The following is a 20,071-nucleotide window of genomic DNA, read 5'->3' as shown; positions in this document are numbered from 1 at the left end:
CTCCGTGTTGCTGTGTGTGGTCTGCAGTTCTGCCTCCGCTGCCAAGCCACCTTGTGACGGAGATTTGGTCTCCCCCACTCCTGTATTTTCTTGGCCCCTGGAATTCCAGGCTGCTGAGTCAGCCCTGGCCAGAGGGGCTCAGTGGTTGGAGTGTCATCCCAAAATGGAAACATTTCGGGTTTGATTCCCAGTCAGGGAGCATACCTGGGTTGCAGGGGCACATGTGACCCCCAATTCCAGCGTGGGTCCCCGGTCTGGGCAGTCCATCGATGCTTCTCTCACATCTATGTTTCTCTCTTTCCCTTCCTCTCTCTCCCTTTCTCTCTCTCTCTTTAAAAAAGCAAATGAAAATGTTCTCGGGTGAAGATTAAAAAAAAACAACAGAGTTCCGCCTGGGCCTTGTGAGGGGCGTGAGTGTAGATGGTGGCACCAGCTAGCCCGTGGCTGCTGCAGGCGTGCTGAGCCCCTCTGCAGTGGTGAGTCTGCAGACTCCCCTTCGGTCCACTGTGTCTGATGGCGCCCCAGCAGCTGCTACTGGTGCAGCCCTTGATTTTTGTTTTTTAACCTGCTAGGAAGAAGGCTTGAGGTGGTAAAAATATGCTGTGAGTTAAGCCCTGTCTACCACCACCATTCTGGGGGACCTTTTAGTTAGGTCCCAACCCCCCATGTCAGCATGGCATGGGCAAGTCCAGGAGCCTGGGCCTGGGGAGAAGTGGTGGTGTGCAGGGGGAGCAGATGGGCACAAGACCCATAGCCTGTGGGCACGGGAGGGGGCCCAGCCCACTGCTCACTTCACACAAGAGGAATCCTGGTCTGATCCCCTCTTTGCTTTATGGCTGAGGGGACATGTGGGGATGGTCGTGAGGTTGTTCTGTGCCTGGGCTGGTGGGGCCACAACTAGGTCTTTGGTTTCTAGAAATTCTGTTCAGTGGGCTTCTGCTTTCCAGCCCGTCACCATCCTCCAGTTCTTTGTTTTTGACTCTTCCATCAGAGTTACAGCTTGGCAAGTCTGAAAAGATATTTTTGGGTTCACCTAATCACTTTATAGATCAAGTAGGTAAAGCCCAGAGGTTGGGAGTGACTTGCCCAGGGTCACACAGCAACTCAGTGCCAAAGCCATAATGAGAAAAGTGTTTGGTCCAGTGCTGTCCCTCTGCTCCATACGGTTCATTGCTAGCATTCTGTCAGACGAACTGTAAGGATTTCACCTTGACACGAGGGAAGAACTTCCCTGCACAGACCTTGGAGTCAAAACCGACATAAATCCTATCCCACCACTGATCAACTGTGGTTTGTGAGTAAAGTTACTTAACTTTTCGGAGCCTCAGCTCAGACTGGGAGTAACCATAGTACCAAAGCTAAAGGATTAAAGTCAAGAGTAAGTAAAATAATTCTTACTCTTCTTAGCTCATAATAGGTGGTGAATATGTTTGAAGTCCCTTTCTGCCACTCCACCTGTGCTTCTAAGAAGAGACAGAAGTCTCTGGTTAGTAGTCTGATTCTTTATTATGAAATTATTCCTAAAACTCTCAATTACGTAATGCAGTAAAATATAAGTGAGTACCTATTAGGTATGGGGACCTCCTCTGCACAACAATATGAACATAATTCTAGGATGATTGAGTTATGGTTCCAGTCCTCAGGGAATTTGCTATGTAATGGCCTTTATATATTTAATGGATTATCAATTGCAAATTTAAAATCTTAACCTTGTTTTACTAAGCATGATTTTATAATGCCCCAGTCACCCTTGTAGTTGGTATGTGGCTTTAGAAATTAAATTATATTGCTATAATGTTAGTTTAAGTAAAACTTTAGAAAGTCAAACCTGCCACTGTTCTTCTACAAGCTAATTTGTCATGGACTTTAGAGTATGACGCCCCTATCGCCATGAGGACATCACTAATGGGTGTGCTCATCAAAACCGGATATGCCTCAGAGTCCTTTTCGGGGTGGTTGGGGATGAGATTTGGCATTCCAACGGAAATCTATTTGCCACACCTGATGTATCCATCCCTTTAAATTGCTCACATCCCAGCTCATCTGAGACACTTTAAAGATGATTTAGTCTATGTGTTACCTCCCATCCTGACTTCATGGATGAGAAAAATGAGTGCCATACAGGGGAAGTGCCCAGTTTCCAAATCACTCAACCTGCTAATGGTACAACATGGACTTAAGCCCAAGGGAATATCCATGGTAGTGTCTCTGGGGTGCAGTTGGAAGATAATAGCTCCAGATCCCTATTGCCATCACAACTGTCTGTCGTTCTGCCTCTCTGCCTGTAGCCATGAGAGCTGAGCCAGGTTATCACCAGGCATCTCCACTCTGCTCGCTGCCCTAACAACCAGCTGGGGACATTCACAACCCAGCAGTGAAGCAGACATCAGGATAGAATCTTTTTCTCTTTTCCCCTCTGCCCTCTTATTTTTTAAGAGTCACCATCATACATATACATATGTAATTTTAGTCTTTTATGGTTTGAAAATGACACACTGCCGAGGCGGTGTTTCCTGTGCTCTGCCCCACACTGCCAGCAGGAAATCGCTGCTCATGTGTGTCTGCACACCGCCAGTGCCATGTCACCGCCCCTGCACACACAACCGTACCCACGGCGATGGGCATTCTCATCGCAGATACGATCTCAACCGCGACCACATCTTAGGATTCTCAGCAGCATCCTCAAGACCTAGTTTCATTTAAATGAAGGCAGCTGCTATTGAAGAACTGCTTTCCTGGACCTCAGGTGGTGTTTTCTGTCCAAGCACAGGGGGACAGGGAGCAACGTTTGTCAAGAAACTATGTTGTACACAGAGCCTCACTTACATTTACCCCTTTCGTCTGCATACGAGTAGAGCTGAACCCACGCAACAATGAGGAGGTCCAGAGGAAGAGGTTGAGTGCCCTGTAAGATTGAAGCCTTGCTTATCAAACTAGGAAGTCTGGGCTTCCCACGCTTTGTGCTGTGTCTCGGTGGACTGTGGGGTCTGTGATGTGTCCATGACACACGGGACACGCATTGCCTCTCACTTTCCATTGTAAGGGTCATTTGCAGTTTATTGCATTTTCACATGCGTTGGTTTTCAGATTCTCTATCACAGACAGAATTCCTTTCTAGAAAGAGTCAAGTGCAATAGCCACCTTAGAAACCAAAATCATGTTTGGCTCTCCGAGGCAGGATGGGGTAGGGGAAAGAGCAGTGGCCAGGAGTCAAGCTGGCTTCCTCTCCCAATTCTGTGTGACCTTGGGCAAACTTCTTAACTTTTCTGGGCCTCGCTTATTTAATCTATCAAGTGAGGCCATTTGTATCTAAAGTCCTCCCCAGTTCTCACATTCAAAATAAACATCTAAGTGTACTTTTAAGTCACATCCCTCACCATCTATACTGAGGAGTGTACTGCAGAGTTTAAAAAGGAAAGGCTGGGAAATAGACCCATCAGCCTCTCTGGCCAGCCTGCCGACTCTTACTATCCACGGTTGACTAGATACTATCAACCAAGCCCTGCCTATGATGTTAGGCCTTTGCTTAATCATGAGGAATAGCTGGGAGCTGGGGTGTGCTTTGTAATTACAAAGAAGAAAAGGGAGTAGGCCGAGGGGAAAGTGCTGAGGCCAGGCTGGAGGGCTTCGCTGCTCTTCTGGCTTCCCTGTGAAGGTGCTTGCAGTATCTGCACCACAGGAGTTGACATTGGCAGTGACGGCTGTAGATTTTTTATGCACAATTCCGACCATAGGCCTGGTATGTGATAGGGGATTAATGAATTAGTGAATGAACAGATGAACAGATATGGCCTTTAACATACAGAGGCGGCAAGGTGGGCCATCCTTTGCAGTTGACTAAGTTCTTTGTACATCATGGTGAAGATGCATGGATCAAATGAGATGCTGCATGATGTGAAGTGCCAAGCATGGGGCCCAGTATAAAACAATGCTTTGTGTGCATGCATGCATAACCAGCATGTTTGGCCTGGAGGGGCAGCAGGACAGTGTTCTCTCTGCACGGAGTGCCCTTATCCTGCCTTCGCTTCTGCTCACCAGCCCTAGGGTGTTTGTTAAGTGTCTTTTCTTCCCTCAGCTCCTTACTAAGCACAGCATGCATGTGGGGAGAGGATGGGAAGGTGTAAAAAATGAGTCCCAAGGAACTTACACTTTTCCCACTTCAACTAAATGGTACAATGATCAGAGAATCCAATGCTGATTTGGTTGGTTAGACTTCAGGAAGAATGAGACATTGGCATGGGCTGATAGAGAAGATTTTAACAGCATTGCCGAGGTAGTGGATTTTTTTAAAATGATCTACATCTTTACAAAACTTGGGCTTTGATGTCACACACATTAATTCATCTGTAAAATATTTCAAATAACTGAGATAGAAAAAGAAATTGACTAAATGCAGCAGATTATAATGTTAAGGTATATGTAAATCACATGTATTGAATTTGAGAGAATTTCCTATTCTTTTGCCACTTTAAAAGAAATGAGCCAGCAACCCAACCTTAGTTTCCTCCTCTAATGGCTCCCGGCTTTTCCAGGGGCCACGAGTCTCAGTGAGTCTGCGTCCCCTCGTGCACTGAACGCTTAGCAGGGGCATGCAGCCCATCTCTCAGGCCGGAGAGACCCAGAATGGCACGGAGACCTATGCAAATGCCTTTCAGCTGAACAACAAAAATAAGTCAATAAATCTCATGTGGAGAAATTGAGCTGTTATGCTATGAGGGTTTGTGGTTTCTTTCAAAAAGATGATGACTGTTGCCGTATTTTATCACATTTTTTCCTATTCTGCTGAGAGATGAGCTATCCTGCCCCATCATGAGAAGGCACTGCCATTGTGATAGTGTGGTTCCCTGACCCCCGGCAGTGACAGGATCTCTCTTCTCACTTGCCTGACTCAGACGCGTGGCTGCTGAGCACTTATTTATTCACTGATTCAGGCAGTCAACAAACAGCCTTGGGGTACCAGCTTTGTGCCAGGCTGTGCACTAGGTGCTGGTATTGCACAGGTGGTTGGGATGTGGTCCTCACCTTCGAGGAGTTTGCCGAGTGGACAACTTAGTGGATGAGACAGATGTGCACACAGAGCATTGGAGCCCTTCATGCTGGGCAGAGAAGGGAGGCAGTGACATCTACGGAGGATTCACACTTACTGACCTCTCATTGAGGTTCAGGCACTGTTAGGTACTTTCTGAGAAACACCTCATTGAATCATCCCCGAAGTCCCTCAGAAGAGATCTTATTTTCCCCTAGCTTTACAAACGAAAAGACTGACACTTAGAGGCGTCCAGTAACCTGCTAGAAGTCTCATTCAGGAAGGGTCAGAACTAGGATTTGCACCTAATTTGGGGGAGACTCCAAAGCCCATAGTCTTTCTGCCACACCCTCCTGCTTCTAAAGTTTACAGGGGTCATGAAGGAGCTGTGTAGGCAACAGTGAGAAGTCTAGTGTGTTGGCAAGTGGGAGCATGGGGGTTAAATGCTGGAAAATGAATCCAAATAGGCAGCCTTAAGCCAGGTGGTCAGGGGCCTCATGTGATGCCTTCACTCCACAAGCACTGAATAAAATACCTACTGTTTTTCACACACCAAGCAAAGAGGTACTGAGTACAGACCCTGAGCGTAGGGGCTCACGCTCTAATGGGGAAAACTGGAAGGACTTATCTCTTCTGGACCCAAACTCAAAGTTGGTTTTTTAGGGAGCAAAAGGCAAAAACTCCATTGGCAGCTCCGGGGTAGTGTGCTCTACTGCAAACCTAGGCAGTGGGAAACCATTAGAAACATGTACTAAAAACCATGCCCTGTCCGGTGATGCAGAAGCGTGAAGTGACAACACTGTCCCTGTCAGGATTTGGTGATGGGCAGTCATGGCGGTGTGCCCAAGGGGGACGACGGGGCATGTTTGGGGTAGGGTCACTTCCTCCTTGGGGACTGGGAGAGCGGAGGAAGTCCCAGCAGAGAGCTGGACTCCAGGTGGAAAGACACTCTCCAACCACACCTGGGAGAGACAGAGGGTAACTGCACCTCCTCTTTCTCCCACTCCCAGCCCTCACGCCCAGCCCTGCCACCACCCTGGGGTGGCCACTATACATGCTCTCTGCCTAAAACTTAGCTTTGCTACTTTGGGAAGCATGCATATGTATTAAACAACAGTCATAAAACCTTCTTGGATTTGTGTAGCACCTTATCTTCCAAGAGTTCAAAGTCTCCTTAAGGCTTTCATTCTACTTGATTATTAGTGCATCTCGATGAATAAGAAAAGGTAGATTTTGTGATTCTCGTTTTATTGAGATGGATAGAGAGATGCAGAGGTTAACAGACTTGCGAAGAAGAACATGATTTTTCCAGCCAGGGTGAATTAGGAGTGTCTCAGAGGGCAGTACTTGGGTGGTTAATTACATTTTAACTTTTCGGAGAGCATGAATGATCGTGGAACCCTTCAAAGCAGTATCTGCATAAAAGGAATTTGCCTCTGCCCCTGCTTCCACTAATCCGCCTCCCCTGGCCCCCCATAAATTTGATCTTTCTTGATTCTCCAGCCTGCCTTCCCAGCATCCATTTCCCTAACCAGCATCATGCACTATCTCCCAAAAGCTTCCAGGAAAATGTCACTGAAAAAGGAAAGGCCTGATAAGCTGATCACTACCTCACCAGTTAGTCATTGAGTGTTTATTAGGTGCCAGGCATGTGCAGAGGGTGGCTGACACGCGTAAACTAATTTAATCTTCATAGCAACACCATGAGGTGGGTTACTATTCTTAACCCCTTTTTACAGATAAGGATACAGAGGTTTAGGGAAGCTTAATAGGCCGTTTCCCCCCAGGTTATTTGCATGTGAACAGTGCACACAGAAGACGGGCCAAAAAGTGGATCTGCCTTTGAGAAACTTCAGACGTCATCTGGGGATCATGGGTTAAATCTTTGAATTTTTAAAAAATGTTGGACTTGGCTTCTCTGACTTCTCAGTCAGTGGGGAACACATGTTTGTTCGTCATCTTGGAGATTTGCAGAATCTTCCAAGACCTCAAGAGCTACATTTTGACTGTTTACAGATTGCTGTATGCAGTTTCACAGTGAACTCATTTATTTACTGTGGGTTCTCAGCAAAGTAAAGCTCTTTTCCTTTTGTAGACATCTGCCTGAAAAAGTTAAGGATGGCCAGCAGCTGAAGAATATGAGTGGCCAATGGTTTTATGAAGCGAAGGCAAAAAGGCACAGAGACAAAATCCATGGCACAGATATCGTCAGAGCGTCCATGAGGAAGAAGAGGCTCCAGGTAGCAGGTGAGTCGATGGGGCCGGTACAGTCAGAGGCAGCCTTTGTTTGGGAAGGCGGAGTTGGGAGGAGGGACATGTCAAAATTATTATGAAAATCTGCGGAGGGAAATCGTTTAAATGTGCACTTTCCATAACGTGTAGCCCTCTGGCTCGGACTTTTCTCGCTCTGCATTTGAATGGATGAGGTGGGGCTGAGTGACTCAGTGTGGAGTAGAAGGAGAAAGGAAGCCCTTTAGGTGCTGTGATGAGTGCTAATAGCCACAGAATTGAGATTTATAAGAACCTACCACTCCTTCCTTCCTTCCTTCCTTCCTTCCTTCCTTCCTTCCTTTCCTTCCTTCCTTCCTTCCTTCCTTCCTTTCCTTCCTTCCTTCCTTCCTTCCTTCCTTCCTTCCTTCCTTCCTTCCTTCCTTCTTTCTTTCCTTCTTTCCTTCTTTCCTTCTTTCCTTCTTTCTTTCTTATCCTTACCCAAGGATATATTTATTGATTTTAGAGAGAGAAGAAGGAAGACAGGGGTCGGGGACAGAGAGAGAGAGAGAGTGAGAGGAAAACATCACTTGGTTACCTCCCATATGCACCCCAACCAGGGATCAAACCTGCAACCTAGATATGTGCCCTAACTGGGGTTCAAACCTGCAACCTTTGGTGTATGGGAATGCTCCAACCAACTGAGCCAGCAGCCAGGGCCACCTTTTTTCTTTCTTTTTTTTTTTTTAACTCGGAAGATGCAGAACCTTTTCTCCTGAGTAGGATGAAGAACTTAGAAAGAGATTAGCCTCTCCACTTAATTACCTTGACATCTGATACTTCTTCAATCAACCAAGTACATTACTTAAGGTACTCTAAAGACAGTATTTTGAGGGCTTTGAATTCTTTTTAAGAATTCTGTTGAGTTCATTAACTATTTCCCTAGTGCATTCTAACTATGGACTAGTCAGTGTACATTTTTATCCCTGAGAACAACCTCTTCCTAGATCTAGCCTGCACTCAATAACAAAAATAATTATCACCTTTTGAGCACCTAATATACTGTGGGAACTTACTCTCTCTTATTTCTACTTGTAGCAGCAGTCTTGTAAGATACGTATTACTGTCCCCATTCTATGTATGGGGTATGTAAAGTTCTATATGCCCGAGGTCAGATAGCTGGCAAATGGCCGAGCTGGGTTTTCAGTCTTTCTGAAAGAGCAAGCCACGCTCATAGGGAAAGGCTGCCTGCTTGGTATGGACCACACATTGCTCACAGGCCTCTTGATTTTCAAAACCATCCAGACCTTCAGGAATCTTGAGGGGTACAGGTTAGTACTGTGGACTCCGTTTTGCAATTGAAAAAACCAGGCTTATACTATGAAGAGACTTGTGGGGAATACCATTCCGGAATGTGAATATATATGGAAATTGGAAGCCCTTACATTGCTTCATCTTCTTAACACTGATGAAAGTATTCTTGGCACTTACTGGTTATGTGGTCTTGAGTAAGTTTCTAGAACTCTGTGATCCTCAATTTTCAAATCCGCAAACTTGGAAAGTCACTCCCTCCTCACAGAAGAATACGTGCAAAGAACTCAGCTCTGTCCATGGCACCGCCTTCACTCCGTTGACGCTCATTATCTGAAAGGAGCAGGTCGAGAGCCCTGGATGTTCAGATGCAAAAGAGGTTATTTTCTGAAGAGTGAGCACAGAGGTTTGATAGAGTCCCGGCATCTGAGCTGGGTATTAAGGAGTATGTAGAATGTGGGTGTGTAGAGACTGGGGAGAAGAGAAGGTAGTAGAGGGGAACATTCTAGGCTTAAAGCATTTGTTCCTCGTAGTATCCCAGAGCCCAGCCTCAAGTCAGGCACATTGTAAAAGTTCAGTAAATGCTTGGTGATGATGGTGCTTCTGTTCCAATGAGGGTTCCCTGTCCTCAGAGTCCCCTGGCCATACACATCCAGTGCTGACCCAGTTTTGGGTCAGATTCCCCTAGAGGCAGTCAGAATTTTGCTTCAGTTGTCTCTGGAGTTACCTGCGCATTGCTCCCAGGAGACTTTGCTGGGTGTGGGGCTGTGGGGAGCTAACATGAGGGGAATCTGCTGGCTTCTCTTGCAGATATAATTCTGATCCCTAATCCTCAGACACATGGGTGATTGCCTTGACACTGAGGGAAGGCCTGAAATTCAGGTTCCAGCCTTCAGCGATAAGAGATGATGTGATTTTGTAGGTCACGGGGGTGAGAGATAACCTATCTGTCTTTATTGTTTCCTGTTTCAGCTGAGCAGAGTGAGGACAGAGAGAACGGGGCAAAGGAAAGCTGGGTGAATAATGTCAACAAAGATGCTTTCCTTCCCCCAGAGCTAGCCGGAGTTGTAGAAGAGCCAGAAGAAGATGTAGGAGCAGCAAGCCCCAGGTAAGACAAGGCACTCGTGGGGAGAGCGGCTGCAGGTGGCATTCATGGCTTGGTGTGCTGTGCAGGCAGAAAAGCAGGCTGTTGGTGCATACGCTAGACTGTCCTCATGGGCGCGGGGAAGGGGCATCTCTGAGAAAATTCTTGGCCCCAATGCAAGCAAAGCCTGGCTAGTACTGTGTCCCAGCTTCCAGAAGGTCTAACAAATCTGAATATTAAGTAAAATTAAAAGATTAAATGATGATTTCTTTCAGCGCCAACAACAGTTGTTTTTTATTTGTACTAAGGATTTTCCCTTAGGGCAGAACAAAAAGGTACTCTAACATGAATATAGAGGAGTGAGTCACTTCAGGGAAGAGATGAATTATGACCAAATTATATCAGCCTGCTACAATGGAAGGTGCTCAGGCATGCAAACCAGGCAGATATGAATTCAAATCCTGAATATACCAGTTGTTAGCTATTTGACCATGGGCAGGTCTTTTAACCTCTCTGAGTCTCTTTTCTTAACTAGAGATAGGAATGATAATCTACACCAGGAAAGGCTATGGTGAGAATTAATGATAATGGATGCAGACTACCTGGCCTCTTAAGGATGTACATTGTCCTCAATGTTTCAGTCTTGATTTTTGGTGTTTTCCATACATGTCATCATCTGACTGATGTGGGGCTACAATGTCACAAACATTTGAGCCATGATGATGACCTTTTAGGTATTTAAGGTTTTTCCTACTGGTGTTCACCACTTGGAGGTATAGTTGTTACCCTCGGTGGGAGAGCGGTTCCCCGTTATCTCTAGCTCCTCAGTGAAAACAGTTCACTTCAGAGTCTCCAACTGGGATAATGTTGGTGGATTCACTGGTGGGACTCACTGAGTCAAGGGCGTCCAAGGCATAGTAGCTGCTCAAGGAATGGAAGTGTGGGCTCTCATGTACACACAGCTATTTCAGAAAGGGTTTGAAGAATATCCTACTCCTCTCCTTTCAGTGACTCTCCATTTACCAGCTGCCTGCAGCCCCTCTAATTGGGTGAATGCCTGCCTTCCTTCTGTAGGGAAAGATGAGACCTTAAATAGTAGAAACTCTGGGAATGGAAATACGGGCATTTAGATAAACCACCAAGGAGCCGAGAGAAGCTCCTAAGAGCCAGGTTTGATGGGGGTGGAGGGGCACCAGAGCACTGACTGAGGGAAGAGTGTACAAGTACCACAGAAGGAGAAAAATTTGAAGTTTCAGAGATGAACTTAGCTCATTTGCACAGTAGTATGGGGGTCAGACTTCCTGTCCTTCTCCCAGAAACTCACTTCATCTCAATGATCCTGAGGAACCGAGGGGCCACTGCCTGATAGCCCACCTCATTTTCCTCATGTCCCCATGTGGGCTAGTGGGTATTACCCCACCTCTTCCTCAATTCGAGGCTATTGAGTTTCCAAACTTTATGTCTGCATTGTTTTCTGCCTTCCTTGTGTGACCTTTAGGGTCTCGTGAGTCTTTCAGGTCTCATCTGTTAATCAGGACAGAGCTGCCTCACCAGGGGGCTGTGAGATGAAATAAAATGAGATGTGGGAACCACTTAGTGCTTCTCAGGAAGGAAGAAAGAAAATTGGTAATTTCCAAGTGGCAAAATTAAGTCATTATAATATACATGAGGTATGGTTCAGAAAGCAAGAATAAGAATGTTAGGTGTACCCAGCATGCTTTGCTCATTGCTTGGTGTAGGTGCTAATCACCCAGAACTGCAGGCGGAGCTGTTTACTTCGTACTTTGTCGGGAACCACTACTTTGCTCAGTATCAGGTTCCTGCAGCGTTTTTCACCTATACTTTAACCTTTGGGAACTGGGTGTGTTAAGTGTATTTTGGGGATTGTACTTTTAGACTAAGTGAACTTCAATAGAATGACTCAATGCCTGTCAATATTTTCTTAGCTAGGAGTCAGAGAGTGTGAGGTAACAGTGACTGGACATTGTAGTTTCTGAAGGAGGTTTTCTAATGGTCTCCCTGGCTAGATTCCTTCTTTCTGTTGTGGGTGCTGCTCTGTGGGCATTCTGTGTGGGAGGAATGAAACCATTGTGGGTACTGAGCATGTACTCAACCACTGGAAGCTACCTGTGATCTTCTGGAACTCGTCATTGTTTGCACCTGTCACTCCGGGAAGCAGAGAGGTTTGATGAACAGAGGAGAAGAGATAAGAAAACTCCAAATGCTCACAGTTCTAGTTCTGGCTAATGACCTTCAGCAGGGCTGTCAGACTGTGAATGGCATTGGAAAAGCGTGTGGTAAAGGACTAGCGTTTTGTTTTTTGTGTGTTTTTTAAGGCATTTCTTTCAATTTCTGTGCTTACCTCATTATGAATAGCAATAGACAGTTCATGGCTGGCACTGATCCATCATGCCCCACCCTCTAAATTATTGTAGAACATGTACATAAACTGCAGGACTGAGCCAAGGTGGGGAGTGCAGAATGGAAATGGGAGGTTCTCTCTTCCTGTGGTCAGGACCCGGTTCATACATGAGGTGTAATGTGTCCTGGGATGAGAAGCCCCTCCTTTGTTACTTCTTTTTTTTTTTAAAGATTTTATTTATTTATCTTTAGAGGGGAAGGGAAGGAGAGAAGGAGAGAAATATCAATGTATGGTTGCTTCTCGTGAGTCCCCTGCTGGGAACTGGCCTGTAACCCAGGCATGTGCCCTGACTGGGAATCGAACCTCGATCGTGTGGTTCACAGCCTCGCGCTCAATCCACTGAGCTACACCAGCCACGTCCTTTGTTACTTCTGATGACATATTCTGTAAAATGTGTTTGGATGCTCCGGGAAACACTGAGAGTCTAGTAGCCTCTCTGCGGAGCAGGGCTGTTGGTGCTTCCCTGGTGTGAATCAGCCAGGAAGGGGACTGACCTTTTAGTTTCTCTCTCTTCCTTTGAGATGCTCTCTGTGAGGACAGGTAACCCTCTGGTAACTTATATCGTCTTAGTTCTGTGGCCACAGACAGGACCAGCCTAAGGCCTCTAAAAAAAAGAAAAAGTTTCTCCAGTGTGTTGCAGACTTCCCAATTCTTCCCCCATTCCGGTTCCTCCTCTCACATCCTTCCTATCTTGCATCCCTCGGTTGCCTGGCTGCCTCCTTTCTCCTTTGAAGAGATCTAACATGCATTCCATTCTAAGGAATATTTGACTTTGCAATAACGCCAGCCTGTCTGGATGGAAGTTTTGAGCTTCTTTTCTGATGAGTCGATCTATGGACAATGCGCTTGATCTTTTGTCCTTGGATTGATTGCAATCCAGTGATGTGGCCATTTAATTTCCTGGAGGCCTGCCCCACAGAGTCATTTCTATTGAGCTCTTACAAGAATTGTTCTTAATTGTATAGGGTCTTGGCTTTACCCAAATCAGTTGTGGTAGGAATAGTTTCACTGTGCATCACAGTGCCTTGTACTTGGATGAGAATATTTGTGTTAGATAAATTTGTAGGATGAAGTGTGGTAGCACCAGAGAAGTAATATTTTACTTTAAAAAAAGACTGACTTGAAAGACTTGGTGTAGTGTATTTCCTAATTTTGTTCCCTTGAGTTATCCCTGAGCTGTTTCCGCATTTGTTTATTCACGTGTTCAGGATTCCTTGTGTGTAACATGTGAAGGCTTGGTGCTGGGTGCTGGGGATGAGCTACAGCATTAGCTTTGAGAAGCTCACAGTTCGAAGGGAGAGATCAGCAGCAACAAAAAAAAAATTGGGAGGAAAATCACTTGCAGGATTCCTTTTGATTCTAGACACTGTTGATATTTAAGCTGGAAAATACATCAGAAGAAGGTATATGATGTGTGCTGTTATTTTTCACTGTTTTAGAGAGAAAGGCTAGTTAAGGTTCAAAAGCTTCTTAAACTTTGAAAGTTGGAGCCCTTTATGGCTGGACATAGAAATGAGTAGAGTATCTGGCTGCTTATGTGGTGTGATTGTAAGACTTCTGTAAAGCCCTACCACTTCCCCTGAGTCCCTGCCACAGTACCTAACATTATTATTTTTTTAATTTCAGTCTTCAAAGGCATGCGTTAAAATGCAGACACTTTTGGGAGGGGAATCCTAATGCCAAAGTCACGATCTAATATCTAATAATCCTATTAAGGAAATAAACAATTTTATTGAAGTGTTCCTTCCAGTATGCAAGGAGTTTCTTAAGGGTGCCTGTAGGAAGAAATTACGGAGTATAGGGTGTAGAATTTGGCATGCTTTACTGTTTAAAAAGCTCATCTTGTAAGATATACTGAATATCTTTTATATGCAAGACACAGTCTACTGACCTCCGAGAGGGATTCGAAGACACAAAGACATAGTATCTGGCTGTAAAGAGGCCAGATGCTCTTAGGAAAATGAATGCATCTGTCTAAGAATATCTGATCACATGACAACAAATAGGGCTGGGCAGGGAGTGAATTCCCAGTCCAAAATACCAATAAAATGTGCCATTAAGATTTGAGACAAGAAGACCCACTTCCAGCTAGGCTGACACAGGAGCAGCATCATAAAAGGAGGGGAGGTTTGGAGTGTGCTTGAGGATGAAAGCGAGGATTTGGTGAAGAGAGCAGAGCAAACACTTGAGGGAGGAGCTGGGGGATAGGTGGCGTGGAGACTGCAGAGACAGCGAGGTCTGGGGACAGCAGGTTATATAGACCACTTCGTCTGGCATGAAGGGTCAACAGAAGGAGTGGGAAGGTATATTGAGGAGATAGTGGGCCATTTCCATTTCCTTTCTGGGGAATTTAGACTTTATTCCCCAGGCCTTGAAGATCCAGGGAAAGGCAATTAGTAGAAGAGGGACAGGGTCTACATTGCACTTTAGACCCTTGCAGCTTAGTGGTGGAATGCTGAGTGGTTTAGGGGAATGGAACTCTAGAATCGGGGGGTCAGATGTGAGGCTAATACACAGGTGGACAGGAAGTGACAGATGTAAGAGCTGCTGGGAAGAAGACTCACTCGGACTCTACTCCAGTCCTCTGGCCATAAACCACCGCTTTACTGATACCAGAAACAGGCAGTGTAGCTGAGCCGTTATGATGATTGTCTTTAGAGTCAGGGTGAGATGTACTTGGTTTAATTCCCCAACTCTTTCACAACTAACTGTGACATCGAGCAAATTACTTAACCTGTCCTGGCCTCAGTTTTCTCACTAGAAAACAAAGTGAAGGATATATACCTGACAGGGATGTTGCAAAGATTGGCTGAGAATAAGGTGATTACTGTACTGATGTTGCCCAATAAAAGACCGGCATGCAAAACACTGTTGTCTTCCTTGAGAGAAGCAAAGCCAGAGCCTGACCTAGGAAACAGCTATATTTTCAGAGATAGAGCTTGAGACATAAGAGTCTTGTTTTAAAATTTTTAAATTAAGTAGACTTGTGAACTGCAGCTAACCAAGTATCCTACTCTCATCCCACTTCCCCCAGCCCCAACTACAAGGTAATCCAGTGAATTCTGTCTGTTTCTGGTATTTTAGTGTCTAACCATCCATTCTGAATGCCTCATTTCTTCCATTCTTTTGCTTTCTGAATAGCAGGACAAAGACATTTTGTTTAAAACCTACACAATGTGGGTCATTGTAGTTTGACAAATAACATGGATTTAAAAATGTAAAAAAACATGGTTACCTGTGTGCTGCTGCTGCTTTCCTTGCCACTGGCTCAGTTGCCTTTGTTTGTTCAGTCATTCACCAGTTGTGTGCCAGGCACCATACAAGGCATTACAGGGGTATGAAGGTAGTTGAGATCCTCTTGAGGGACCTTCCATTTACTATGAACAATAAGATTATATATATAATATTATATATATTATATATTATATTTTATATATAATCACATATATATTATATATTATATGTAATCATTTATATATTATATATTATATATAATCATATATATATATATATATATATGCAGGGTGAGATTGCAGAATAGACATGAATTACATAGCTGGGTAGAGTTTAGTAAGAGAGAGACTGGTTTTATCCCTAGGAAGGAGGGGACAACACAATGTGCAATAGGAGCATTAAGGACTGGATTTCTAGGGAACAGAGAGAGGAGAGCAAGAGACTCTCCTTATCCTTTGTTCTTGGTGAGTGGGAAGGGGAGAGGAGGAAGATGGCAGGAGAAGATGAGTGTTCCATGGAGCCCTTGACCATCACACCTGGCTCATTTCTCCTGATTTTTATGTGGCTGCCTTACTGACTAAGGGAGATGATACAGAACACTCTGAGGAACTGAGTGTGGCACCTTCTATAAGGCTCCTCACATCACTCACCACTTGTTAAAGTGAGACTCGAGAGAAATTGCTTTCTAGTCCTCAGCTATTGCTTTTTGTTGTTGTTGTTGTTTTTATGGTACAGACACTGTAAGCTCTTATCAGTGACCAGGCTTCTTTCTTCACACTGGCTGATAGATAACTTGATTCAAGGGTGTTCCCGTCCATTGCGAGAATAGCCTCCTGTAATGCATTTGTCTATTAGCCTGAATTCTGGCTCCATTGTAAGTTCTCACTCTTATTTCTTTTCCTTTCCCTCCCCATCCTTCCCTGCTTCAGACTCGATTTTCTACAGATCTGCCTCATCTCCTGTAATTCCTTTCTGGAGCAATGAGGACGGGAATGAAAGGAAGAATGGTTACCTCAAAATTTCAGCCTGTTCCTGGGACTAACTCTGTACAAAAAATGACAGCTAAAGGTCAGAGGGAAAGAAAGGAAATGGAGCTGCAGGAACGTCTAGCCCACAATCTTGATAATAATCTTGGACCAGGCTTTGCAGCCTTGGGGCAAATTACTCTCCTCCTCAGCCTCCAGGTCCTTTGCTGCCTGGTGGGAAGCCAGCACCGTCTGAGGTATTCTCCATACTCTTGACTCGGTGATGCCACTGAGAGAACTGGTGGAGTTTAATACAGCATCTTGGTTCAGCCAACAGTGACCTCACCTCTTATGCCTGAGGCCAGGCAGGGCCACTGGAACAGGAAGTCTGAGCAGGTGGTTTTTCCCCATCCAGAAATACTTTGACCCTCTCTTGTCCTTCTTACTCAATAGCCAAGGGAGTGGCTTTTCAGGAGGGAGCCTGCTCAGCTCACTTTCCTCCACTCTCACTCTGGGTCTGTCAGTAGGGAATCATGGTCTGAGCCATCTCCAGGTTCTGACCTCCCACCATCTTCTGGATGCTATGCTGGCCTTTATCCCTCTTGTATATGAACAAGAACTCCCCTGGCCAGCCTGGAGAGTTGGGCTGAAAGTTCTCAGTAAGTTGCCCAAACCCTCCAGCCTTCCTGCACAGAATCTCTTAGATCTGCTGTTTCTTCGGTTCCTTTGCTGAGTCACTTGTGTCACCTGAGCTTCCTCTTTGGTATTTGCTACCTGAGTCAGAACAAGCACTGCCATTCTGGCCCTGGCCTATATGATGAGGCCCTAAAACTCTCTGGAGCCGTGTTTCAGCAACATTCCCTCCTTGAGACCACTTGGTCACTTTTGTCTGCATTTGCTGTTAGCTTCTGACTTTGAGACAAGTTCATTCCTACAGATTTCAATGGTGAACCCCTTGTGTGCCTGGTACCGTGATATAAACTTTGGAGCTTCTGGAGGATTGTTTTTTTCTTGTCTCTCGCCTATCTTTCATTTCTGCTCTGCCATTTTCTTTGCCTCACTGCTTAATCATTTCTAGGCTCAACTCTCTTTCCCTTCCTGCCTTAATAATGTTTGGCTTCAGAGACATGATTTGTGCTTCCCCAAAGGGCGAGGTTTTCTTCTCTGAATTATTGTTTCTTTTTCAGTTCCAGCGTGGTCAATCCAGCCTCCACCATGATTGCTATGTCTCTGGAAGACTCCAGGAACTCAGCCATGTCTCCAGCTAAGGTAGACTGGACTCAGGCTTTGAAAAATTGCATTTTGGGTGGGAATTCCATTTTTCTCATTTTATTGAAGCACCATGAAATAAAAAGGACTTTATAGTGCTTTTTGATACCAAATATAGATAATATTTAATATTTAATAAAAGAAGTCACTTGTGTGGTGGGAAAGTTGATGAGTACCATGTTATTGGTATATCATGCTGAAGACCCAGATTTTTTGCCCTAGAGAATAAAAAGTCTGAAGCTATTTGGGGCTGCTTCTTTTAAGCTTATGGAGTGTGGCTTATTTATGCCATGTCAGGTTTTTTTCCTATTCATTGCTTCCTGACCCGGTGTTAGAGATCTGCCTGGGGGAGGGGATTGCCAATTAATGAAATTATAGATAGTAAACATTGATACTTAGTCTTATATTAATTTAAAAAGTTCTGTTTAATGATACCGTTTCTTCATTAGAATTTGTAATCATAATCATGAGTATAAATAATTCAAGATACGTTGATAAGTGTCTTTTAAATCTTTATAGAAAAGGTCGATTACAGTTATATTTAGTATAGGTTTAATCCAGCACAATGAGAGTCTCATTGGTGGAAGGAGCACTGGTAGGGAGTCTGTCCTTATTAGAGTGTCGGATATACCTTGATCTTAACCATCTCTTTGATATATCCAGGCCTGAGTTTTCTCACTTCTATAAAATGTGACATATAAATTTGAATCCCTGGTTCTGGTCTAACATTGTATACTGTTGAGTATATTTTATATAACAGCTTTACCTTTTTGTGTGACAAATACAAGGTCTGTCCAGAAAAATTCCAGCCATTGTTAATATAATGAGAATATTTTGCACAACATCGATGTAACCTGGCAGCCAAGGAGAGTGGACTGGAGTGTGCATGTGTGAACAGTGATGACTTCACTGTACTAGTCAGTGGGGGAAGTAGGCCACATTGAGTGAGCATGTGTACTGTGTGGCTGTCCCATTCAAACAACTGAGCAAGTAGAGCAATAGACCTGCATCAAGTTTTGTGTTAAGCTTGCACATTCCTCTACAGAATGATTCAGATGATTCAGAAGGCTTTCAGGGACAATGCAATGAGGGCAGCACAAATAAAAGTGTGGCACAATGCTTCAAAGATGGTCAAGAATCTGTTGAAAGTGATCCACATTCTGGAAGGATCTGCAGCAAGCAGAACACCTGACAATGTTGAATGTGTATGGGCTGCCATCAACAAAGATTGGCGACTGACAGTGCAAGAACTAGAAGCTGATCTAGGGATTCCAAGAACTACTGGCTTTTCCTAAAACTAAAATCACATTTGAAAGGGAAGAGATTTCAGACCTTTGATGAGATTCAGGAAAACATGACAGGGCAGCTGATGGTGATTCCAACAAAGGGTTTTGCAGAGTGTTTTGAACAGTGGAAGAGACACTGAGAGAACTGTGGGAGGTCCCAAGGTGCCTACTTTGAAGGTGGCAGAGACGTCATTGACCTATGTTTCTTGTATCTTATGTCTTCTTCAGTGAATGTCTCTATTTTTCATAGTATGTGGCTGGATACTTTCTGGACAGACTTCATATAGTAATTCTATGCTAAACTGATTAACCAACACAGACATTTTTCAAACATGCCAGATAGAATTTACTGGGTAAGACGATCAAATATCAGAGATAATAAGCATTTGCTAACACTGAGTTGTTATGACATTTAAAATGGGTTTAATAAACAGTGTTTTTCCCCCAGCAAAGGAAGAATCCGTTTAATAGCTCCAAGTTGCCAGAAGATCACTTATCTCAACAAACCAAGAAAGAGCAGTCAGAAAATGGAAGGACTGGTTTCTTTCAGACTTCAAAAGAGGGTAAATATTATTTTTATAGACTAGATATTTTTATCTCTGCTATCTGTAGACGAAGGGAATTCTCAGAGTTTTTTTGACTAAAATAACTTTTAAGAGAAAGTGAAAGGTCCTGGTGGTTTTGTTGTTCTGCTCTGACCATTGGTTTCCCGGGAAGGAAGGAAGGAAGCACACGTTTTGGAAGGCAGAGGATCGTGCATTTCAGCCTTGGAGCTGAACTGGGAAATTTTTTGACCAGAGGCATTCAGTCACTCATTTAACAGCTTTTATTGGATGTCTACCATATGCAGACCCAGCTCTGCTGAAAATTAAAAGCTTGCCTCAAAAGAAAAGGGGTACTTGGTAATGTTATGATCCTCTAATCTGTAATTGTCAGCCCAGTCCCTCGAGGGCATTAGGTCAGGTTTGTGACTAGTAATTTAAGTCTGCCTCTTATGAGATTTCACCATTCTTCCATACCATTAAAGGAAGTACTAGACAATTTAATCTCTTCAAAAGTAACTGTAAGAACACCCTGGCTGGGTAGCTGAGTTGGTTAGGGCATTGTCCTGATATGCCAACATTATAGGTTCGATCCCAGTGAGAGCACATACAAGAATTGACCAATGAGCCCTGGCTGGCATAGCTCAGTGGATTGAGTGTGGGCCTGCGAACCAGAGGATCGCGGTTCGATTCCCAGTCAGGGCACATGCCTGGGTTGCAGGCC

General features: G+C 44.5%; 1 protein-coding gene across 9 annotated transcripts in view; it reads left to right on the top strand.

Moving 5' to 3' along the window:
- Positions 1–20,071, top strand: part of SYTL2 (synaptotagmin like 2) — a 107,627-nt gene that overhangs the window by 48,808 nt on the left and 38,748 nt on the right. For 7 of the 9 annotated variants that reach the window (XM_037042877.1, XM_037042879.1, XM_037042876.1 and 4 more), the window contains exons 3-6: positions 7,122–7,273; positions 9,518–9,653; positions 17,438–17,519; positions 19,254–19,368. In XM_037042877.1, the coding sequence (XP_036898772.1) occupies positions 7,122–7,273; positions 9,518–9,653; positions 17,438–17,519; positions 19,254–19,368 (485 nt within the window). The remainder of the gene's footprint in view (positions 1–7,121; positions 7,274–9,517; positions 9,654–17,437; positions 17,520–19,253; positions 19,369–20,071) is intronic. The other 2 variants (XM_037042878.1, XM_037042873.1) reach the window with 1 other exon arrangement.

Source organism: Sturnira hondurensis, unplaced genomic scaffold (assembly GCF_014824575.4).
Source record: "Sturnira hondurensis isolate 20B ecotype Veracruz unplaced genomic scaffold, ASM1482457v3 Scaffold0003801, whole genome shotgun sequence".
NCBI classification, from domain to species: domain Eukaryota; kingdom Metazoa; phylum Chordata; class Mammalia; order Chiroptera; family Phyllostomidae; genus Sturnira; species Sturnira hondurensis.
This window is presented reverse-complemented; position numbering and strand designations above follow the sequence as displayed.